The sequence below is a fragment of the Ruditapes philippinarum genome, unplaced genomic scaffold (genome assembly GCF_026571515.1).
Source record: "Ruditapes philippinarum isolate M1 unplaced genomic scaffold, ASM2657151v2 ctg2_1_1_1_1, whole genome shotgun sequence".
Taxonomy (NCBI): domain Eukaryota; kingdom Metazoa; phylum Mollusca; class Bivalvia; order Venerida; family Veneridae; genus Ruditapes; species Ruditapes philippinarum.
In genome coordinates, this window is record NW_026854799.1 from 163,330 (window position 1) to 189,634 (window position 26,305).

The 26,305-nt window shown below is 32.1% G+C and overlaps 1 protein-coding gene across 8 annotated transcripts in view; it reads left to right on the forward strand.

Moving 5' to 3' along the window:
- LOC132741093 (epidermal growth factor receptor-like) overlaps positions 1-26,305 on the forward strand; it is a 212,424-nt gene that overhangs the window by 158,286 nt on the left and 27,833 nt on the right. For all 8 annotated transcript variants that reach the window (XM_060729179.1, XM_060729187.1, XM_060729182.1 and 5 more), the window contains 9 exons: positions 5,399-5,521; positions 7,141-7,629; positions 8,855-8,938; positions 10,011-10,135; positions 12,116-12,257; positions 13,331-13,438; positions 13,774-13,885; positions 14,849-15,010; positions 22,252-22,451. In XM_060729179.1, coding sequence (XP_060585162.1) covers positions 5,399-5,521; positions 7,141-7,629; positions 8,855-8,938; positions 10,011-10,135; positions 12,116-12,257; positions 13,331-13,438; positions 13,774-13,885; positions 14,849-15,010; positions 22,252-22,451 — 1,545 coding nt within the window. The remainder of the gene's footprint in view (positions 1-5,398; positions 5,522-7,140; positions 7,630-8,854; positions 8,939-10,010; positions 10,136-12,115; positions 12,258-13,330; positions 13,439-13,773; positions 13,886-14,848; positions 15,011-22,251; positions 22,452-26,305) is intronic.

Sequence of the window (26,305 nt, forward strand, 5' to 3'; positions counted from 1 at the left end):
GGCTCCAAGGTCAAGGTCACAGTGACATTAACATTGAAAATCCTGTCCGCTCTGTAACTCTTCAACCCTTTGAAGAATTTTGATGAAACTTCAGACAAATGTTTACCACATCAAGATGACGTGCAGAACGCATGTTCCGCATGGCTGGCTCCAAGGTCAAGGTCACAGTGACATTAACATTGAAAATCCTGTTTACATGATGCGGGCGTCAAACGAAATTGTGTCCGCTCTGTAACTCTTCAACCCTTTGAAGAATTTTGATGAAACTTCAGACAAATGTTTACCACATCAAGATGACGTGCAGAACGCATGTTCCGCATGGCTGGCTCCAAGGTCAAGGTCACAGTGACATTAACATTGAAAATCCTGTCCGCTCTGTAACTCTTCAACCCTTTGAAGAATTTTGATGAAACTTCAGACAAATGTTTACCACATCAAGATGACGTGCAGAACGCATGTTCCGCATGGCTGGCTCCAAGGTCAAGGTCACAGTGACATTAACATTGAAAATCCTGTTTACATGATTTTAACTTGATTTGGCAGTCAAAGGTCATATCATCTTTGGAGGTAATTTAAAAAAGATATGATATATTATTTCATGTCTACTTTGTAACTTGTTTTTCATTATACAGAATTATCAATATAATTATAGTGAACAAATTCTTCTGTGCTGAACTCGTCCTACATTTCTCAACGGATTTTGTTCAAACTTTCACAGAAGCTTTGTCATCAAGCACCCTGGCACATATTGTCGGGGTTTTGTGATTGGATAGTTTTTGACCTAATTATGGCCCTTTGTTTTTTTCCTTATACATAATATTATAGTGAACACTTCTTCAGTGGCAATTCCTCCTACATTATTCATGTTTTACATTGCACATAGTTACATTGTTTGTTGCTTGTATTTGTATTTCAAATACAACATATTTATCTACAATGGTGATAATTGAAAACCTGGTTTCATGGCATTGCCATGTTTCTTGTTTTTTTTGAAAAAGGTGGTAATTTCTTTAAATTGGAGGGTAAAATTTATAAGATCCTGCTCAATATGTATTTAAAGGTGGCCAAGTGTCCCCTAACATGTGTCAATGAAATCTACCTTGCTACATGGTCATCATGAAACCTTCTTGTTGACGCTTTAATTTAACCCTTAACCTTCTGAATTTGTGTTATGGATTTGTCCAGGTTTGAATTTGGAACAGTCCATTCAAAGTTTAAGGGATTTCAATATCAAAATAATAAAATTGAGCTACTTACAGTATAAAGCCTGGTCAGACTACATGTAGTGCAGGCAGACCTAACTACACTGGTGGCCAGCTACACTGATGGCACATGCTAATCACTTTCAGTTTCCTTCAGGTTAAAGGTGAAGGACAAGTAACTCAGCATTTTATACCAAAGCTGAGTTTTAAACACTTTGAGTATATGAAGAAGACATATGTTATTGCTAGCAGGTGGTCTTTTTCCGCAGATGATCTGTAAACACGGGCTTGAATAGAGCTAATTCTAGCAAGAGCATTTGAAATTATGAAGTGTTACTCTCTTTATAATTACTTTTATTTTATGATCAAATATTTGAATGAGGAGAAATTTACACAATTTTAATGATCAGTATCGTGCTGTCATTCGTTTTGTCGGCAGCAAGTTTGGTCAATATTTGTTCAAGAAGAGTAAAAAGGATTGAGACATTGGACGTCCCTTTTAAGTGAATTGATTAAACAAATTATTCCAACTATTCCAATGTATTTCAGACCCAATGTTGTTTGCTGATTATTTAATATATAGGTTGAGGCAGAAATGATTTAAGTTGGTATACCCATGTATGACAGATACAGCATTTTTACTTCTCAAGACATCTTTTGAAATTTAATTTGATTCTTTTTATTTATTGACAGATGATGTATTATAGAAAAAAGAAATTATCTGTTTTTTCATTATTGACTGAATATATAGACTAGAAATGTAATAATTATGTACTTCTTAATTCTTTAATACATTCACTAATACATTTACTTATATTGATTTGAAAATAAGATATTCGACTTTTGAAGTAAGAAAGTTAATATGACTTTTGAAAGACAATTATGAGCCGCTTCCTGACATAACCAAAATAATGGGTTTGCGACCAGCATGGATCCAGACCAGCCTGCGCATCCGGGCAGTCTGGTCAGGATCCATGCTGTTCGCTATCAGTTTCTCTACTTGTAATAGGGTTTGTAAGCGAACAGCATGGATCCTGATCAGACTGAGCGGATGCGCAGGCTGGTCTGGATCCATGCTGGTCGCAAACGCACTATGTTGGTTTTGTCGCGACGCGGCTCATATGTTTCTGAAGAGTGAGCTTTTTTTGGCCAGGAAAATAAAATATCTTGGATCATTAACTAGTGATAAATCATTAAAACATATTTTCTTTCCTATCTGACATACAGTTTGTCATTTTTAATATAAATTTTGTATAAACAATGAAAAATAATCATGAGGAAGAGTAATGTAACAAGTTGTGGTATAGTTTACGGGGAAAGAGAACATTGCCAGGGATGAAAAATATCATATATTTACTTACTAAATATATGACCATGTTGTACTTTATCGTCTGTTACTCAACTGCAATATTTTTTTTTCCGCATTTCTAGAAGTTGCATTACAAATTACTAGTAATTACTCCATTAAATGATAAACAATGATAACAGGCTTTTACAGGTCAAGTACCAAATCATTGTTGATATAATTATTTTCTCAATACATGTGGGATTAAAAGGGGCATCGGTGGCCGAGTGGTTAAGGTCGTTGACTTCAAACCACTTGCCCCTCACTGCTGTGGACTCGAATCCCTACAGGGACTTTGGATTCTTTCATGTGATTAAGCTATCCAGCTAGCTTACGGAACATCGGTGGTTCTACTCAGGTGCCCGTTTGTGCCTGAATTAATGCACGGAGGTGCAACTACGGTTTTCCTCCACCAGTAAAGCTGGAATGTCTCCAAATGACCTATACTGTGTCGGTGTGATGTTAAACCCAAACAAACAAACAAACATGTGGGAAAGACTTTTTACAAATGCGAATCAAATCAGTGTTGATTTTTTTTTTCTCGATACATGAAATCCTCTTTTCAAATAAACTCCTGAACAAATCTCGAAGATGATTTAGTTTTTCAGTTTTAAATATGATAGAAATCAAAGTAAAAAGTTTCTGATAGCTTTTGTAGGCTCATTTATGTTTTTATAGATTTGATGCCTTTCCTTTTATCTAAAGTGTTTATCATGTATGTCATAAAGATAGCACAAAAATGTAGAAATCACAAGTGTGTAGGAGATGAAGATAAAAGATAAAAACTTGAAACTTTCTTTGCTTGCTAATTTTACTGTAATGTTCCACTCATTGCTTTACCTTTCACAAATTTTGTTTTGTCTGTTGTTTTGGGGGGTTTTTTTACTCACATTATGTGAGAAAATATTTCCTAAATGCAAAAAATGTAACTTAATAAATTGAAAGAAAAGAGATATGAGACTTTGATCTTTTACCTCAATTGTTTGATACACCTGCTGTTGTTTGAAGAAAATATGTAAGACTTTTTATTCTTTATGGAAGAGTTGCACCTGTCAACTTCTCTGGATTAGTTTTACATAAACAGAGTTGTTGCCCCTGATGAAGTCTTAGTCTTTAATGAACTCCACTGAGGTCCACTGAATGCCTTAAAACATAAATAAATATTTGAATTTCTAACATAGATCAGCAGGTGCTCTTAAAACAGAAAGAAATGCAAAAGATAATTATAAAATATATTTAGAAATAAATGAAAAAAATAGTATACCGCTTTGAGTGTGAGTTGCAACTCTTTTTAATTTTTTGGTATTTTTCACAAGGGTAATAACCTTTACCTTCATTGAAAATTATTGGCACAAGAGTTGTTGCCCCTAATTTAAATTAAATTAGGTATAAATGATATCACAGTAGTCATTCATTCATGTGATATCACATAATCCAAGTTTTCAGCACTTTGGGGAAAAACTGTGCTTGATAACTTTTTTATATGATTAAAAGAAAACGTTAAAAGTTGATGAAAAGAAAGTGCATAAGATTTTAATATCTATAATTTCCGTTATCAACATTATGTAATAAGGATATATGTTCCTGATAGTTTTAACTTTATAATCTTCATGAAAGCATTTTACTGATAAGCCCTGCTGCAGTTTAATGTATGATTGTCAATTAGGGATTTAAAGATTTAGGTTATTTGCATATTAAGATTTCTAAGAGTAGACATTATAATAAAGTGGAAGATTGTGTGTACTTAATGCTCCTTGTAAATTTATGATCATATTAAAACAAACATGTCTAGATCAATACTGATTACATTTATTGATCTGTTACGAGGTTTCTGTGCAATTATATACATGTTTATGTAGTAAAAACACCACAAAATTAATGATTTAAATGTTTAAAAATATTAGATACAAATCATTTCATTTAATTTTGCAAAGTTACTGTGCAATTATATATGTATAGAAAAAACACCACCACAAAATTAATGATTTCAATTACATACAGATTAAATCAATAAATCATTTTATTTAATTGCCAAAATCATATATAATGTCCTCCAGTAATTTTCAGCTATGCAGTTAAAAATTATATTCTGCACTAATTACTAGAATTAAATGATTATACTAGGAGATAAAATGAAATATGAAAAAAGAGTTAATTATTTTACGTGAAACATTTTTCATTCTACATAGATGCTGCATTGAATATAAACAAGTAATTGTCCCACTCTGTTTAAGAATTAAGCATTACTGATACATTCTGATCTACATTTATAAAAAATTCTGTTGATCATGTGGATTATTGAATAAATTATTTCATTGTAAAATTCAAAATTGAACACAATTATGGGAAATTTTAAAGTTGTTTTTATTTTTACCTGTTTATCTGACCATTTACACTTGCATTGGCATAATGTTACTTTAAGTCAAGATTAGGAAGCGTGCAATGTCGAGTATAAAAATCCACTGAAATGTCATGGACAAATCCATAGAAACTCTTTGTTTAGGTTGATAATTTAAAGGTGAAAATTGGGGGGTCCGTGGCCATGTGGCTTCAAACCACTTGCGCTGCACTGCTGTTGGTACAAATCCCTACAGGGACTTTGGATTCTTTCATGTGAGGAAGCTATCCAGCTAGCTTACGGAACATCAATGGTTCTACTCAGGTGCCTGTTCCTCGATGAAGTAATACACAGAGGGACACCTGAGGTGGTCCTCCACCAGTAAAGCTGGAAGGTCGCCATATGACCTTTACTGTGTAGGTGAGACGTAAACAATCAATCAAACAAACAAACGAAGGTGAAAATTTTTATGGATTTCTTGAAATAAAACTAGATATATTTTCTATTTTTCAGGTGAATATGGCTCAGCATGTAATGTCACCAGTGACTGTCAAGTGGGGTATAACTTTGTCTGTTTATACAAAAAGTGTGCCTGTAGTAGCTCCTACTTCTACAACCAAGGTCTATGTAAGAAAAGTAAGTTGATATTTTATATCTCGTGTAATGTTATAGTCAATGTGTTTCAACAAAAAGAAATATGAATTTTTAATTTTTTGCGGTGTTTTCTTTGAAGTGTCCAATGTCATTGAAAGAATTCTCTTCATCAGCAAGGTCAATTTTAGAATTGTCTTTATCTTGTGTAGTGTTATCAAAGTGTTCCAACCAAGGTCATTGTCAGAATTATTATCATCTTTCTGTAGTATTATAAAGGTGTTTCAACCAAGGTCATTGTAAGAAAGTGAAGTTGACAGATATCTTTAATTTGTGTAGTGTTATCAATCATCAAGGTGTTTCAACCAAGGTCATTGTAAGAATTATTATCATCTTTCTGTAGTATTATAAAGGTGTTTCAACCAAGGTCATTGTAAGAATTATTATCATCTTTCTTTAGTATTATAAAGGTGTTTCAACCAAGGTCATTGTAAGAAAGTGAAGTTGACAGATATCTTTAATTTGTGTAGTGTTATCAATCATCAAGGTGTTTCAACCATGGTCAATGTAAGAATCATCTTCGCTTTGTTTGGTGTTAACAAGGTGTTTTCTTCAGCAATGGTTATCACTATATAACATCGCAGTAAATCCTATATTAAGTCAAATGGTGATTACAGACTCTGCAGGTTTTCAACATATTCAAGCTTAATATTTTATTGTATAAAAAAAGAATCTTACATATCATTTTGTTAACCCTAAAAGTGCTGGAACCGAAAGTGTTAAGCCTTTGCCCCCAGTATAGAGCCAGGCCAGTCTGTACATCTGTGCAGTCTGACCAGGCTCTATACTGTTGGCTGACAAACTTAAATGTTCAAATTGATATCCCTAAAATTGATGATGGACAGTTCCAAAAATGGAAATGGGGCAAGTCCATTAAAAAGTATTTAGTATGTTAAGAGTTAAGATTGACATAGGAAGCATTCTAGTTTTCATTTTGTAGTTCATGTTTGTACTATATGTTTACTAGCCTGGGATTCAGACATTGATATTTTTTGCTTATTCATAACATACGCGCATCATACTCGATCGTCATAGATAGTTTTGATAGAATCAACGCCTGGGGAAACCTGCGGGGTTTCCCATGTAATTATCGACTAATGATAATCCTATTAATAGACCGATTAGCACGTGACCAACAAATAACATGACTAAATCGAAATCGGGGCGAAGATAACGAATGCTGAAAATTTGACGCCATTTACTATTATAAATTGCGTCCAGCACAATTCTCTGATCCTCACAAACTTTATCCAAATTAACTAATCAAACCTGTTGATCAAATTCACTCATCATGCAATAAACTTTGTCAACAAGTGCTAGATTTTAATCGGAAAAGGTGTTTTGAAAGCGAAGCTCCGTAACTGTTCGTTGAGCTTTGGGTCACTTTGTGGAAATTCCGTTTCTATTTTTAGAAACTAGTTTCTCGTTGCATGAGTTATCGTTCTTTAAATAACACCCGTAATTTTCGGGGTGTATACTAGGTGGTGCTTCGATCGAAAATCTAATTTCCCCAGGCTGTCGATTTGCCAAACAGAAGCACGCAAAAAATCGACAGACTGGAACCCAGGCTATATGTTTACTAACAATGTTACTATACTTTTCAGTCTGCCGTGGATCATCTGAAGGCTTGGTAAGGCATGGAGACTTTGATCACCAGTATGCACAATATAAAAACCGCTACACAAATTGCTCATACGTGGATGGAAATCTTGAAATAACCAGTCTCGAGAAAAACTACGACCTTGGCTTTCTTAAAGATATTGAGGAAATTGACGGGTATCTTCTGGTCGTGAATGTGTATTCGAACTATCTTAATCTTACGAAATTGAGAATCATTCGTGGTAAAGAGTTGTATCACTCCAAAGATGATGAATATAGCATGTACATTGCCTTGAACCATAATCCGAAAAATTTATCGGAAGGTTTGTTGGAACTACAACTCAAGAGTCTGATGGAAATTGTTCAAGGTCGAGTGTACTTTCAGAACAACAACCTGCTATGCTACCTGAACACAATTAAATGGGATGATATTAATCCAAACACAAAGCCGCCCACCAAATATATGTACGACTCCCTAGGTTACAAGCGGACATGTAAGTAATCAAATTTTTTTTTTTTTTTTAAATATAGTAGTAAGTTATCTTAGTAAACATGTAACCCCAAAATAAAGTTCAAAATAACGTTAAGTTCTTAATGGCATTGAAACATTATGTTTAAGGAAATTGTTTTTGTTAATTTCCAAAGCAGTTGGTCAGTTAATGCAAAGAATACAATCAGGTTAATAGTTTATCAATATTATAGTTCATTTGTCTAGAAATATTACTTGCTGATATGATATGTGCTAGAAAATGACTTAGTAACTGTGACCCAAAAAAATTAGTTCTCAACACAAGCAGCAATAATGTCTCACCAGTGTAGCCATGACACCAGTGTAGCCAATGACACCAGTATAGCCATGACACCAGTGTAGCCATGACACCAGTGCAACCATGACACCAGTGTAGCCATGACACCAGTGTAGCCATGACACCAGTGTAACCATGACACCAGTGTAGCCATGACACCAGTGTAACCATGACACCAGTGTAACCATGACACCAGTGTAACCATGACACCAGTGTAGCCATGACACCAGTGTAATCATGACACCAGTGTAACCATGACACCAGTGTAACCATGACACCAGTGTAGTCATGACACCAGTGTAATCATGACACCAGTGTAATCATGACACCAGTGTAATCATGACACCAGTGTAATCATGACACCAGTGTAACCATGACACCAGTGTAATCATGACACCAGTGTAACCATGACACCAGTGCAAGCATGACACCAGTGTAATCATGACACCAGTGCAAGCATGACACCAGTGTAATCATGACACCAGTGCAAGCATGACACCAGTGTAATCATGACACCTGTGCAAGCATGACACCAGTGTAATCATGACACCAGTGCAAGCATGACACCAGTGTAATCATGACACCAGTGTAATCATGACGCCAGTGTAATCATGACGCCAGTGTAACCATGACGCCAGTGTAACCATGACCCAGTATAATCATGACACCAGTGTAATCATGACACCAGTGTAACCATGACACCAGTGTAACCATGACACCAGTGTAATCATTACACCAGTGTAGCCATGGCAGCAGTGTAGAGCTAGGCCAACAACCATTCTTGCAGTTCGACATTAATAAACATTGTTATTTATTTTGACATTGAAAATTTATTTTTAAAAAGTTCAATATAAGGTGTAGTTTTCTATTAGTGGTTTAACATGATTTAATATGGGGCCATATAATATTGTAGGTCCACCATGTCCAGCAAGTTGTTATAACCCAGACACCACACACTCACATTGTTGGGGAAGCTCGAATGATATGTGCCAAAAAGGTAAGAAGTTTTGCCTTGATTCCTTCTATCAATTCTTCTATACTATCAGTTACAAACGCAAAATGAAATTTTAATAACTTCTAGTAATGAATCAATTGATAGTGTATTCACCACCAAACATTGTTACATGGTGGTAACGTTGGAAATTTTCTCTCTGGATGCCACATTGAATTAACCAGTTTAGTCACCGATATAGTTCCTGGACAGACTGTTAAGCAGTTTACCAATACTAGTTGCCTTCACTTTCCTAAGGAACTGATTTTCTGTATATTATAACCTACCAGAGCAGAGTTTCAGTGCGAATGACCATAGAAAGGATTTCATGATCATTCACAACAAATGATGGTTCCGGGTTCCTCGATTTACAGTCCAATGCTCTACCTATTGAGTTAACTGAGTTGGCTTTCTGTGGTTACCTGGAATGATCATCAGGACTTAATATTTTAGTTTTATGTTGCTATGGTAACAATAGGGTAGCAGTAAATTCTCTTTGTTACTTTTTAGTTCTTAGGAATTTTAAGTGGCATGGCTAATATGGTTTTATGTAGAGCTGTCATCAATAGAAACAAAATCGATGTATCGTTGATATTTTTATGTCAATCTATAATCGATATACATTTCAAAAAATCAATAATTTGGACTTCTTAATTAAATGTCTAGAAATTAGGAAGGTTCACCCAAAACATATACAGTAGCAGGTTTCCATGTCTAATAAAATATATGTTGTTACGTAGTGGAAGTATTTCACAGCAATGATGAAAAAAATGGTCTAGAAAAAAATCATGTAAGACGCTTATATAAACAAGACACTGAACAGAACATGTTTTCAACTGAAATCATTTAAACAGGTATAGAAGTGAATGACAGACAAGTAATTTTAGGTAATTATTGATATATCAGTGTATCGTTGATATTTGTCAACCGATATCGATATATCATTGATATGCCTTGCGTTGAATAAATGACAGCTCTAGTTTTATGTGGCTAATAAGAATTAAATAAGATGGCGTAAAACCTAAATGTAAGAATTTATGTTTAACAGATGTATGAATGTTTATTAAAATATTTACAGTGAATTACATCAAGGAAGTATGCAGCCAGTCATGTGATGGTCGATGTTTTGGAAAAGACCAGAACCAGTGTTGTCATACAGAATGTGCAGCTGGTTGCAGCGGGCCTCGCAAAATTGACTGTCTGGTAAGTATTGGTATACATAAGAACATAATTCATGTATAATTATGTTGTAACAGAATTCATGTATAATTATTTTGTAACAGAATTCATGTATATAAATTCAATTGTAACAGAATTCATGTATAATTATCCCCCGCCGATGGAATCGGGAGTGGGATATTGTTTTGGCATTGTCCGTCCATCTGTCCATACGTCCGAATTTCGTTTCCAGACTAGTTCTCTGCAACTACTGGCTGGAATTCAACGAAAGTTTATGGGAATCATCAGTATCAAGAGGAGATGCCCATATCGTCAGCTTGTTTAAGTCAAACCCTTTAACTCTGAGTTACAGCCCTTGATTAGTTATGCAGTATGCATATAGAGTAAAAATCATTTCTGCGCTATTTCTCTGCTACTACTGGCTGGAATTCAAAGAAACTTTATGGGAACCTTCAATCCCAAGAAGAGATGGGCATATCTTCGCCTTGTTTGAGTCAGTCACTTTAACTCAGAGTTATGGCCCTTGATTAGTTATGAAGTATGCATATAGAGCAAAAATCGTTTCTGCGCTACTTCTCTGCAACTACTGGCTGGAATTCAACAAAACTTGATGGGAACCTTCAATACCAAGTGGAGATAAGCATATTGTCAGCTTGTTCTGGTCAGACACTTTAACTCAGAGTTATGGCCTTTGATTAGTTATGCTGTATACATATTGAGCAAAAATTGTTTCCAAGCTACTTCTCTGCAACTACTGGCTGGAATTCAATGAAACTTTATGGGAACCTTCAATACCAAGAGGATATGCGCATATCGTTGCCTTGTTCCGGTCAGACACTTTAACTCAGAGTTATGGCCCTTGATAGTCATGCAGTATGCATATAGAACAATAATTGTTTCCGTGCTACTTCTCTCTAACTACTGGCTGGAATTTAACGAAACTTTATGGGAACCTTCAATACCAAGAGGAGATGGGCATATCGTTGCCTTGTTCCGGTCAGACACTTTAACTCAGAGTTATGGCCCTTGATTAATTGTAACAATTCATGCACTATCATATTGCAATAGAATTCATGTATTATTAAATTGTAACATAATTCATGTATAATTAATAATTGTAACAGAATTTGTTTGTTATTATATTGATGTTGTAACGGAATTCATGTATAATTATATTGTAACAGAATTCATGTATAATTATATTGTAACAGAATTCATGTGTAATTATATTGTAACAGAATTCATGCATTATTATATTGTAACAGAATTCATGTATTTTCATATTGTAACATAATTTCTTTATTATTATATTGTAACAGAATTTATGTTTTATCACATTGTTACATAATTCATGTATACTTTATGTAGGTGATAAGCTTGTATATAGCACATGATGAATTGTTGATACTATAAATTTCCGTTGCTCATTCTTATCAATTTTATTGAGGCTTTTTGATTAAATAAAACAATGCATGGTATAATTAACTGTTTGAGAATACAGCAGCATTTGTTAACTTGATAAATGTGTCTGGGTTTGATTATGTTTTTAACTAACAATCAAATGTCAAAACACACCAAAACAAGTTCCCGAATTTTGTAAAATTAATATAGAAAAAATCCATTTGTCTTATAAACTACGGCTGTGCATCTAAATACAAGCAATACAAAACCATTACAAACACTTTCTGGGGATTAGGTGATGGTGGAAGTGGGGTAAAAGTTAAAGTAACCTAACAGCTTGATATTTGACTAAACTAAACAACTTAGTTCTCTGCTTTAAATTGAGAACAGTCATTTTAAAGTAAAGGGATTTCAATATCAAAATTTAAAATTAAGCTACTAACAATTTAAAGTCCGGTGTCAGACTCCACTGATTTACTGAGCATTTACACTGGTAGAAAAAGAAACATTTCGGGGATTCAACTTAGCGTGAATATGGAGGCTTTAAGTCTCGCTCCATTTTTCAGTTCGAGCAGATTTCGAGGTTAATTTTGTATATTTCAGGCTTGCAAGAATTTTTACAATGATGGAGAATGTCATCCATTTTGCCCACAAATGAAACTTTATGATCAGCGACAATTAAAATGGGTAGAGAATCCGAATGGAAAATATTCATTTGGTTCACTCTGTGTCAAGGACTGTCCAAGTAAGTTAATATAACCTTTTACTTGTTGTAGTGACATAAACATAAACTGAAAGAGTGAAATTTATTGATGATATTGTGAACAGAGTAATGAATTTTAATTGTGTAATTTTTTTTTTTACATGTGAAATACGTGAAAATTTGTTTTTATATTATACATATAATTATTATCAAACATAACATGTTATTATGATTTTTTTTTATTCTTTTATGTTAATATATACATGTTAAGGATAGAAGTTAACAAGGATACTTAACAAGGGAGAGGAACTATATTAATTTTCTTTCGTTCTAACTCCTTTCAATAATATGTAGTAATCACATACATATAAAATATATAATTTGATGAAATATTGAAATAAATATGTTTAAACTTAGGAGATTTTAGCCTCATTAAATAATGGATGTCTCATACATTGTTACTAAGGCTTTGTAGAGAGATATATACAAGATTATTCCTGGTAAAGTAAATTTGCATCAATAATGAGATACTCTTAATTTTGTTGTTCAATATGCCTTATTAGTCGAGCTTGGCAATGATATTAATCAAATCTGCTTATAGAGAAAGATTATATTTATAAAATCAATTGATCCTTCTTTCTTGTGAACACTTAACGTAAGGACTACCTCTTATATTAGTGTGAGTCTTTTTTTTTTATCAATCAGACTAATAATCTGGATAAAATGTGATCCTTTGGAAGCATTTATCACAACAAAATTAGACAAAAATTGCAGACTCGGTTTAGTCTGTACATGAGAGATAATGAAAAAGTGCAACATCCCTCACAAACCTCTAGCACTGGCTTGAGGGGTACTTAATTCTCAGCGGCGGTCTTTAATCATCAAGTATTGTTTTGTTTTAACTGGCTTTTATGGTGCTGGTATTAAGTCCCCTCACTGCAAGTCCCTTCTATGTTATTTCCCGTTAAATTTGGCAAAATCTTTTCTTTCAAAATAAACTGAAAAGCAACTTCTAATCTCTAGAGGTTTTTTTTAGCCAAAAAGTTATTTTTAGACCAGTGAATTAGTAGTAACTTTAAAAAGGAAATGTTTTGAGAAATTTGGTGTGTTTGCAGATTATTTGGTGAAGGATGGGGATGCCTGTGTGATCAAATGCCCTGAAGGAAAAAATGCGAACAAATTAACAAATGTCTGCGAAGATTGTGATGGGCCGTGTCCAAAAAGTATGTAGACAGAGATGATATGTTTCTTGCATGATACTGTTTAATAAAATACAGGCAATACAATGTAGTCTTGGAATTAATAAGTCCCTGTAGAATTTGGATATGATATGAAATAAACCTGATATTATTTATAATACAATATTATTTATAATACATGTATGATTGTTTTGGAAAAAAAAGTTTATTCTTTAGAATTATAAATGTTTGATTATAAAGGGCTTTTCATTGTAAATGTTACACATTAAATAGAATGCATTGCGATTATTAATTGCCATGAGTTTTGTACAGAATTTTTTTTTATAGAGTAATGAGATTATTTGTTTGAATATTTTCAGAATGTGAAGGAGTGCCAGAATCCGAGTTTCTACACAGTAAGAACATAGAAAACTTCAGGGGCTGCACAGTGGTTGAAGGAAACTTGAAGATTCTAAAAGTTTCTTTTGTTGGGTATGCAAAACAAATGTATTATTTATTAGTAGAAACAACAAGATAAAAGTAATGTATTTTGTGTGACAAATGATAACTTTGTATTTAACATGAAAAAAAATTAACTTTTTGGTGAAAATATTTGCCCATCAAGACAAGGTTATTCAAGATCTAGGTAACACTAAGAATATCAAGACATAGGGGTTTGAGGCAGGGGGGGGGGGGGTGTCCGTGGCTGAGTGGTTAAGGTCGTTGACTTCAAACCACTTGCCCCTCACCGCTGTGGGTTCACGACAAGGACTTTGGATTCTTTAATGTTAGGTAGCTATCCAGCTTGCTTGTTGGTGGTTCTATTCGGGTGCCTTTTCGTGCCTGATTAAGTGCACTGAAGGGCACAGAGTTCCAGATAAGCTGCGAACTGTGAGCTAGAATTGTCCAGTTACTCAAATAAATTAAAATCTCGGCGTACAACAAAAATTTATTGTTTAAATAAATAATCTAATTCATTATTATCATGTGTGTATCAAACTTGCGCAAACGCATGCAAGCTGGACAGATTTTATTCATTTGCTATGTAAAACCCAACCAAATAAAACCAGAAAGATACTACGGTCATCAAGCCATACTAGGGGTTTCAAGCTCAGGCCACAATGGGGCCATGACAATGTTTCTTTAATTGATGTCAATGATTAGTGTTTTGTTTTACTCGCACTTCTTCACCTTCAGGATAGTCAGCAAAATATATGTATCGCTGGGTAGTTAGTTGATTGCTAAAAACATATGTTCACATTTTTACAAAAGTTTAGTTTTGATTTTCTCGTATTTAAGGGATCTGCATCAAGATACACAAAAGTTTAGTTTTGCTTTTCTTATATTTAAGGGATCCGCATCAAGATACACAAAAGTTAAGATTTCATTTTCTTATATTTAAGGGATCAGAATCAAGGTACACAAAAGTTAAGATTTGATTTTCTTGTATTTTAGGGATAGCCATCAAGGTACAGAAGGGATAAAGGTTGAAGATCTACAAATACTGAAGGACATTAAGGTGATAACAGGCTTCCTGGCTATACAAGAGGCCCCACCAGAGGTTAAAGATCTCTCCTTTCTTTCAGGCCTTGAGACAATCTATGGACGTTACCTATCGTAAGTATTGGATGTCCATTATAATGTATTAAGTTGTTTTTTTTTCTTCAATTAATATTAGGTGGGGTTTTTTTTACTTTGCACATGTAGTTTCTTGAAAAGATTTTTTTAATTGCATGAGGGAAGGAAGGATAGATAAGGGTCAGTCTGAGTTAAAGCTGGCATTGTTATACAGAACAAATTGAAATGATCATATAATTTATCAGTTTATCCTACATATACATAATAAGAAGGTAGATATGTTTTGTAATTTAATTCATATTTAACTTGCATGCAGAAATAAAAAAGAAATATCTTGTTTAAGATTAATAATATCTGTAATATTTTGCGGTTCGGATCAGAATATCCGTCCCGAGGTGACCCGCTCATTTGCGGGTGACCGAGGGATGGATATTCCGATCCGAACCGCAAACATATGTCAGATATTTTTTCTTGCATATTCTACCATATTCCATAATATTTTAAATTCTTTATCTTTATTTTCAATGAAAATTTATATCATTACAACCGTAACTACTTTCATTCAACAGCGTATGAATTACAAAATCATTCATAACGGTAAAATGACGTCATCTTTATCGTGCCATTATACAGCACGCGACTCATCTGGAACCCCCCATGCCAGATGAAATTTCCGGCATGGGTAAAACTAACAGAAACGCCAGTCTGATATGCAAGAATAGTATTTTCTAAGAAGTTATTACTTTGATTAATTAGTCATTATGAGTAATATATGATTTTTATTTTAATTAAAAGGTAAATAACACATCATAAATATGTACATAACACTTCATTAAGATTGGCCTACTATTGATAGAATAGATGTCAAATTGTGGAACTATTGTGGAATAGTTGTAAAATTGTCCTACTATTGATAGAATAGATGTAAAATTGTCCTACTATTGAAAGAATAGATGTAAAATTGTCCTATAACTGATAGAATAGATGTAAAATTGTCCAATTATTGATAGAATAGATGTAAATTGTCCTACTATTGATAGAATAGATGTAAAATTGTGGAACTATTGATAGAATAGATGAAAAATTGTCCGACTATTGATAGAATAGATGTAAAATTGTCCAACTATTGATAGAATAGATATAAAATTGTCCTATAACTGAAAGAATAGATGTAAAATTGTCCAACTATTGATAGAATAGATGTAAAATTGTGGAACTATTGATAGAATAGATGTAAAGTTGTCCAACTATGAATAAAATAGATGTAAAATTGTTTTTCTATTGATAGAAGAGATGTAAAATTGTCCTACTATTGATAGAATAGATGTAAAATTGTCCGACTATTGATAGAATAGATGTAAAATTGTCCAACTATTGATAGAATAGATGTAATATTGTCCAACTATTGATAGAATGGATGTAAAATTGTGGAACTATTGGTAGAATAGATGTAAAATTGTCCTACTTTTGATATAATAGATGTAAAATTGTCCTACTATTGATAGAATAGATGTTAAATTGTCCTACTATTGATAAAATAGATGTAAAACTGTCCAACTATTGATAGAATAGATGTTAAATTGTCCTACTATTGATAGAATAGATGTAAAACTGTCCTACTATTGATAGAATAGATGTTAAATTGTCCTACTATTGATAAAATAGATGTAAAACTGTCCAACTATTGATAGAATAGATGTTAAATTGTCCTACTATTGATAAAATAGATGTAAAATTGTCCTACTATTGATAGAATAGATGTAAAATTGTCCTACTTTTGATAGAATAGATGTAAAACTGTCCAACTATTGATAGAATAGATGTTAAATTGTCCTACTATTGATAGAATAGATGTAAACTGTCCTACTATTGATAGAATAGATGTTAAATTGTCCTACTATTGATAAAATAGATGTAAAACTGTCCAACTATTGATAGAATAGATGTTAAATTGTCCTACTATTGATAAAATAGATGTAAAATGTCCAACTATTGATAGAATAGATGTAAAATTGTCCTACTTTTGATAGAATAGATGTAAAACTGTCCAACTATTGATAGAATAAATGTTAAATTGTCCTACTATTGATAGAATAGATGTTAAATTGTCCTACTATTGATAGAATAGATGTTAAATTGTCCTACTATTTATATGATGGATGTAAAATTGTCCATTTATTGATAGAATAATGATGTTAAATTGTCCTTCTATTTATAGAATAGAAGTAAAATTGTCAAACTATTGATAGAATAGATGTAAAATTGTCCTATTTTTTAATAGATGTAAAATTGTCCAACTATTGATAGAATAGATGTAATATTGTCCGACTATTGACGGAACAGATGTATGTAAAATTGTCCTACTATTGATAGAATGGATGTTAAATTGTCCTACTATTGATAAAATAGATGTAAAACTGTCCAACTATTGATAGAATAGATGTTAAATTGTCCTACTATTGATAAAATAGATGTAAAATTGTCCAACTATTGATAGAATAGATGTAAAATTGTCCTTCTTTTGATAGAATAGATGTAAAATTGTCCTAATATTGATAGAATAGATGAAAAATTGTCCGACAATTGATAGAAATAGATGTTAAATTGTCCTACTATTGATAAAATAGATGTAAAATTGTCCAACTATTGATAGAATAGATGTAAAATTGTCCTACTATTGATAGAATAGATGTTAAATTGTCCTACTATTGATAGAATAGATGTTAAATTGTCCTACTATTGATAGAATAGATGTAAAATTGTCCAACTATTGATAAAATGGATGTAAAATTGTCCAACTATTGATAGAATAGATGTAAAATTGTCCTACTATTGATAGAATAGATGTAAAATTGTCCTACTATTGATAGAATAGATGTAAAATTGTCCTACTATTGATAAAATAGATGTAAAATTGTCCTACTATTGATAGAATGGATGTAAAATTGTCCTACTATTGATAGAATAGATGTTAAATTGTCCTACTATTGATAGAATAGATGTAAAATTGTCCAACTATTGATAAAATAGATGCAAAATTGTCCGACTTTTGATGGAATAGCTGTAAGATTGTCCTACTATTGATAGAATAGATGTAAAATTGTCCAACTATTGATAAAATAGATGCAAAATTGTCCGACTTTTGATGGAATAGCTGTAAGATTGTCCTACTATTGATAGAATAGATGTTAAATTGTCATAGTAATAGGTACATTATTTCATCTGGGGTATCTACTGTAGAACAAACAGTAACATCAGTAATAAGACTGGGGCAATTCTGACGGCAGAAAAGCTGTACATTATTTGAAAATCATAGCTAGAATCTGATTGGATGATACAGATGATTAAAATTGACCAATCGTAAAGCTACATTAATTATTGGTTTCAAAATTATCTAAGCATTTAATTATGTACTTTGGTGTAATCAAATGCAATGGCAGTTTTCAATAGATTAAAAGATGACCAAAAAACCCCAACTGTTATCAACCCATTGATAACAAGCTAAAATATACTATTAACAGGTACTCAGAAAAACTCAAGTAAGGCTTGTATCCATCCTGTATATTTAAAATTTAAGCTATAATTGCTTTTGCCAGAGCAGGTTTCATTTTTTCTTGGATTACAAAGAAAAGTCTTTTAAGTCTTTTGAAAGAAAAAACAATAACAAAAAAACAAAAAAGCGCACCAGATTTTTTTTTGTAGAAAATAAAGAAGTAGTGTTGTAGATTCACTGATTTAAGCTGCCTGTGCTTGTTTTATGGCGTTATAATAGGATTTCTTACTATATTACTGTATAAGGCAAGCCTTAAAATTATCTTTGTTCCCCTCCGGCTACCCATGCTAGTCTGGGTAGGGTAGGCAGATAGATATGAAGTTGTGATTCTAATTGACACTCTGCTTCCATGTTAAGTAAAAAAAATTGTTTTTGTTTTGGCTAGGCAATAAATTTCTGTGTAACTGTGATATTTGTGGGTAGGTAGTGGCAGGGGAAACAAACAATATTTTATTTTAGACCTTATGGGAGTGCTGTTTATTATAGTTTCATATACTATGGTATGTGGTTTGTTATGTTAATAAACCATTATTAGACATAAAATGTTAATTTACCATTATTAGACATAAACATAAAATGTTAATAAACCATTATTAGACATAAAATGTTCAAGGATGGCATACTCACTTGTATTTCAAGATAGAAAAGTTGTGGTGTAAGGAGCTTAGTCTAAAGTCTCTATAGCAACCAATGCTTCATCAATTTTGCCACTAATTCAACATAAAGAGTAATCATGGCAAAACTGGAAAGAAAAATATTTTTATACACCTAAGATTCTATGTGTATGTGCTTGCGTGTGTGTGTATGCATGTGTGTGTTTTTATTTTAAGTCCAGGCAGTTTCAATGAATCAATTAAGATATTGTATAGCACAAATAATCAGCATTGAGAAGTGGTTTGTTGCATGCAGAATTCAGGTCCCTGTGGCCAAGGTCAAGGTCACACATAGACAGAGATCTGGAAAAAAATGTGTATGTGAACAAATGAGCAGACCAAAGCAAAACTTCTATGTGTATAGAGGGATTTCAAAATAACTTGGCACAAATGTTCACCATTGTGAGGCACGGTCAAAGTTTGGATAAAAGAGATGAAGATGTGTATAAGGGTCAAGGTCACACAATGTCATAAAGGTCAAAGTTTGGATAAAAGAAATGATGATGTGAATAAGGATCATTTAGTCATCATTTATGGAGGAATTGTAAGACAAATGGTCATTATTATGACTATGGCTGTGACATATGTAATTTCGGTCAATATATGCAAGGTCAAGGTCACAAAAGGTGATGAAATATCCAGATTTTGTCTGGAGGATATCTCCTTCATGCATGGAAGAATTTTTATAATTCTTTATTCTCAGTTTATAAAAGTTATTAAGAAATTGTTTGGGTATGGTTAAATTGTTTACAGGAACACCTTATATCAAACATAAATATTGTGTGTTTGATTAAGGAAAATTCTTGAATGTTTCAAGCATGCATCATTATTTCCCTTCAGTTAATTGTTGAAAAGTCTGCGTGTACATCTCTGCCTAACACCACATATTTTTCAGCATACACTCAATAATATTTTTCATTATTTTAAACAATTCAGCTTAGCTTATTACCACTTGACCAGAAGGACTTAAGGTTTGCCCCTCATCGGCAGCTGCTTATCCAACCGTCTGTCTGTCTTTCTGAACATTTTGACTTAATAAGTGGTGTTTGCCAGCATACATGTGGACTACTGGGGCTCATTCCATGTACTCAAATGTTTATCGAGCACAAAAAAGTTGCATGTAGGATTTTAAAGATCATGAAAAATCAAAACCTGTACAAACACAGGCAAAGATACATAATTATATGTGACTTTGAGAACAATAGGTTACAGTACATATTCTTCAATTCTGTTCATTATTTATTGACTTGTATGACAAATTTGGGCATTATGTGACTACGTAGAATACAAAACAGAAAAGCAATGTAAGACAGCAGTCACAGCACCTGTCTGTCTGTCATGAAACATTTTGTTTTGACCATTTCTTAGCAACCCACTGACTGAGATTCAACTTAAAGACATCAGAAGAAGCTTCGAAGAGGAGTTGTGAATATTAGCAGATGGTTTCAGTCCAGGGATATGCCCCTTTATTTGCAGATTTCTGATAAAGTGATTCCCCTTCATTTGAAAATGTCTGCCTTTAGATGCATGGCTCTTTCGAGTAGGAAACCTCAAATGACAATATGCTTGTTTTATTTTTTAAAAAAAAATTTTTTCTTTCTTTTTTTCTTTTTTTTTTTCAGATTTCTAAGTGAATAAAAATGATATTTTCCATGTATGAATTCACCAAATATTTATTGTCTTGCTCTTGACTTTCAGTGAATCTCTATTGAAAGATTTAGATTGTCTGGGAAAAAAAATATTGTTTAAGAAATCAAGGACAATTTTTTTAATTTAAGTAAGTAATTGATTTTTTAAAATTAAAAAATTTGTAATTTTTTATTTAAGAAACGGGTTTTTCTGTTAAAAAAAAAATTATTTAAAAAAAAAAAAATTTACTAATTTTGTAGTATAGGATTCACTTTTTAACACATCATAATTTAAAAAATTTATTTTGGAAAAAAAAAAATAAAGTATTTTTTTTTTTTTTGAAAAAAAAAATTTTTTTTTTTTTTGGGTTTGGGGGGGGGGAATTTTGACAAAATTCCTGTTTGCCATCTTTTTAAACAATTTAAAAATTTTTTAAAAAGGAAACCTAAGTTTTAAGGGTTTTTTTTTTTTAAATTTTTAAAAATTTTTTTTTAATTTATTCTTTTTGTATTAAAAAAGTTTTTTACCGAAATCTTAAGGGTTAATCCTTTTAAAAAAAGTTAACCTTATTCATTCAATTAATTACTTTGAACAAAAATTAAAATTTCAAAAAAAGGAAAAAAAAAAAACCAAAAAAAAAAATTTTTTTTTATTTTTTTTTTTTATTTAAAGAAAATAAAAAAAAAAAAATTTTTTTTTTAAAAAAAAAAAATTTGGTTTTTTTGGGGCGAATCCCCCAAAATTGCATTTTATTTTTTTTTTTTTTAATTTTTTTTTTTCCCATTTTTTGTTATTTTTTTTTTTCTCTTTTTTTTTTGGGGGGGATATTTTTAATTTTTTAAAAATTTAAAAGTTGGGTTAATGTAAAAGTAAAAATATTTTATAACCCTGTTGGTTTTTTAATATTTTTTAAAGAAAGCCTTTTAAATCAAAAAATTTTAAAACAAAAAATGGAAAAATTGATTTTAATTTTAAAAAAAAATAAATAATTTTTTTTTTCCTTTATTTTTTTTTATCTGTATATTAATTATATTTAAAAAAAGGGTCTTGTATCAAGTAAAAAAAATTGGGTTTTTTTTTAAAAAAAGGGGGGAAAAAAATATCCTACCCTTTTTTTTTAATTTTAAAAATTTAAAACAAAATTTTTTTAAGGGGTTAAAAAAATTTTTTCTGTTTTTAAAATTTTAAATACTAAATTTTATTTTAATAAATTTAAAAAATTTAAAAAAATATTTTTTAAACCAAATATGTTCTTTTCAACCAACATGGAAAGGCATAAATTGTGGAAAGGCTGTCAAGAAGACAGTGTGTAAGTCTTATAATATTGGCTGTATTTTGCAAATGAAAATGATGTCTGATCTTATAAGACAAAAAAAAATCATATGGTTTTTCATTACAAAAATCTATAAATTCATGTATTTTTCAAATTTTCTCTCCTACTCTAGGATGGGACTCGGAATTTCGTTATTAAGCTTGGACGTGGAATGGCTGGGGCTCACGTCTTTGAAAAAGGTTTGGAACGGCGACGTAGCTCTCGCCTGGAATAACCATCTCTGTTATATTGAGGACTTAGATTTAAGCCCTATTTTAGCATTCCCCACCCAGCAGTTAAAGCTGAAAGACAATAAGGAGAAAGCCGAGTGTGGTAAATATAAGGCAGCAATAGGTGCCGGGCACAAATGTTTTAACGCCTTTCTGAGTGGTTTTTGTGTGTTTTTTTTTAATGTGCAAACAATGAAGCTTCTTTACGTGTTGTCTTGTTTGATGTCTATATATAAACATGTTTGGAAAGTTCTGATTGAAAAACGAATTTGATCAAAATTTGGCGTTTGGATTTTTTAAAAAAATAATGGAAGGAACAAATTTTCTTTTTGTATGGTTTAGATTGGTATATAGATGTCAGTCAACACAGGCACATCAAGAAGTCAGCATTGTACTTGTATATTTTAATTTGTTTTTCGTAATCTCTAATTTTAATATTTTATTTATTTAATTTACATGCAAGGTGAAAAGCAGTGGTCTGACAAAAATCTTTTTTTAGTCCTTGTGGCTTTTACATGTTTTATCATTCATTTCATTATTCCACAGTTGTGCTGGTCTTCCTTTACCTTCCCCCACCCCCACTCCACATCATTACTTTATACTTTCTGTTTAAAAGAAGAACATGTGATTTTTCCATTTTAGTGAAAAATGATATTTTCATTTTCACTCTTACTAGTACCAAATTCTTTGTTCCTTTTAGAGGATTCATATTACATCACCTCCATTTTTATGTCCTGTTTAGCAAAACTACATTGACATATTTGATATTCTTTTTGCTTTTTGAACAAGCGAGGTTGTCTCAAAGGTCATTGTCATTTACCATATTTAAAGCAAAGGTCACCTATAGCTTAAAAGCTTGTATTCAATCAGAATTCTGGCTAGAAACCATAGCTCTGTTTCTTTTTTGTTTCTAACATGAATTATAGAAACAATACCTCTCTCCTTTTATTTGGTATTTTAACCTTTTCTCTTTCTGAACAATCGGTTCTTATATTGATGAGGTCATAATTATTCTAGGCCATTTGGTCACTGTGTTAACTCTTCTATTTATGTTTTTATCATTTCAACTTTTGTGTATCACCCATCTTCAATCTTACCTCTTGTGTTCATCATTACCATTCATGAATATCATTTACACTTGTGTTAATCATTACCACTTGTGTTAACCTATTGTCATTTCCACTTGTGTCATTTCCACTTGTGTTAATCATTACCACTTGTGATCATTATGACCATTTTGTGTTAATTATCATTACCACTTGTGTTAACCTATTGTCATTACCACTTGTGTTAATCATTACCACTTGTGATCATCATGACCATTTGTGTTAATTATGATTACCACTTGTGTTAGCGATTGTCATTACCTCTTGTGTTAATCATTACCACTTGTGTTAGCGATGGTCTTTACCTCTTGTGTTAATCATTACCACTTGTGTTAGCCATTGTCATAACCACTTGTGGTAGCCATTGAAATTTCCACTTGTGTTTATCATTAACTCGTGTTCCCCTTTGTGACTGTAGGATTACCTTCTTAGGGTTAAGGCATCGAAATACCAGCCACTGTTTATCCCAGCATGATCGTGAGAGGCGACTAAATGGGTTTGAATTACTGAAGTCTATGCATCTCTTAGCTTCAGCTGGTGAGGTGGTTTTGACACCTGGTGTCGCTTTGAATTTGTAACATCCTAGGTTAGCCAAACTCATCTTTCCTATTTCAGCACCATATGACCTAAATTGTATTTGTTTTCAGTAAAACAAAACAAAGAAACACTTGTGTTTATCATTACCCCTTGTTTTGTTCATTACCACTTGTGTTATCATTTATGTTAATCATTACCACTTGTGTTCACCAATTGTGTTAATCTGTACCATTTGTGTTTATCATCAGTTTTTATGCTTGTTGCTTTGTCTGCTTGGCTTTGTTTTTTTTTATGTCCTTTAGTATGCTTTGCTATGTTTTATGTCATTGTGTTGTTTCAATGTTGTCATTGTGATGTTTTATTGTTGTATGTGTGGTGTCTTTGTTGTATTATATTATGGTGTTTACAGAAAACATGTAGTAGTTTACAGAATTAAAGATTCTTGATACATGCTTTAGGCTGTAAACAATAATAAGCATAAGGTAGCTCTGTTAAGTCAGAAATGTATTTAGTTTTAGCTATTAAGTTGTTTATGTACAGATGTACTAGAAGTAAAGATTTAGTGGTGAACAGAGAAAAAATGCTGTTAGTGCTTTCGTTAGTGTGTTGAGCAAAAGGGTGTCGGTATGTAGAGTGGGGTAAAATGTATGGTGGTGTATTCAACATATAATGTTGTGTTGTTCTGTTATAGTCATATGTATGTTGTGTGTTCATGTTGTACTGCATCAGCTGTATATATCTACCTAGAAACATCCCCAACCCCCCTTATATCCTTTTGTATTCATATACATTAGTACTTGTCAACATTTCTTACATGTCCATCTCAGTTCTTGTTCTTTCCATGATTGTTATCTTATTTTTGGGGGAAAATATTACCCAGAATAAGACATTTCATTATATGCTATCATTGTTTTTCATTTCCTTTTATATAAGTCATCATAGCATACCATATCATCTTTGCCATTTTTTAGTCAGTATTGTCAGATCATTTATACAAACATAAAGTTGTCTTTGTAATCATAGTCATTGTCAGAACATACATTGCCAGAACATATATTGTTATTGTCAGAACATCATTGTGATTGTCAGAACATTCATTGTCAGAACATACATTACCATCATTGTCAGAACATACATTGTCAGAACATACATTGTCGTCATTGTCAAAACATACATTGTCATTGTCAGAACATCATTGTCAGAACATTCATTGCCAGAATATACATTGACATCATTGTCAGAACATACATTGTGATTGTCAGAACATTCATTGTCAGAACATACATTACCATCATTGTCAGAACATACATTATCAGAACATACATTGACATTGTCAGAACATAGATTGTGATTGTCAGAACATTCATTGTCAGAACATACATTGACATCATTGTCAGAACATACATTGACATCATTGTCAGAACATACATTGTGATTGTCAGAACATTCATTGTCAGAACATACATTGACATCATTGTTAGAACATACATTGTCATCATTGTCAGAACATACATTGTCATCATTGTCCGACATTAATTGTCATCTTTGTCAAAACATACATTATTGTCATTATCAGAACATATATTGTCATCATAGCCATTGTGTCATCAAGATTGTTGTTCAAACAGTCATTGTCATCATTGTCAGAACACTGCTTTATCTGGATTCAATGCAATTGGAAAAAAACCTAGGTTGCACTTCTATGATTTGAACAATTAGAAGTTTTTTTCATAATTTTGATGTCTTTTTTTCCCTTCAAAATTTATTTTACTTTCTCTTAAGTCTGATTTGGTTTTGCTAAACGTATTTTGTAAGTGTTTTTTTTTTCTTGCAAATATGATGTATTCATTAGAAAAATTTGCTAGTATATTTTTTTTTCAAAATACTGAAGTTGTCCCTATTTAACACAGATACATGTTTCCTCCGAGTGCATCACAAAAAAACCTTGACCCCTGACCTTGATGTCCCTCTGTCACATAACTTATAGCCTAATTAAAAAAAATATCCTTATGAAATTCCTATGATTTGGTGGTAATAACTTTTTTTTTGTATTTATGTCTTTTATTTTGCAATGCGTTCCCGGCACCAATCATAATTGGTTCCTTGCGAAGTGGCTTCTATAACACCCCACCCACCAAAAATACATATATCAGGTCTCGATCTTGTACCAGTGCATGAAACTGTATGAGTATAAAATATATACGCCAATATTTTTATGATTTTATATACAAACAAACATATTGTTGGTCATTCAATATTGTATCATTTCTGTTTGAAAAACCGAGAGTTTATCAAGTCACTGTGTCGATAAAGA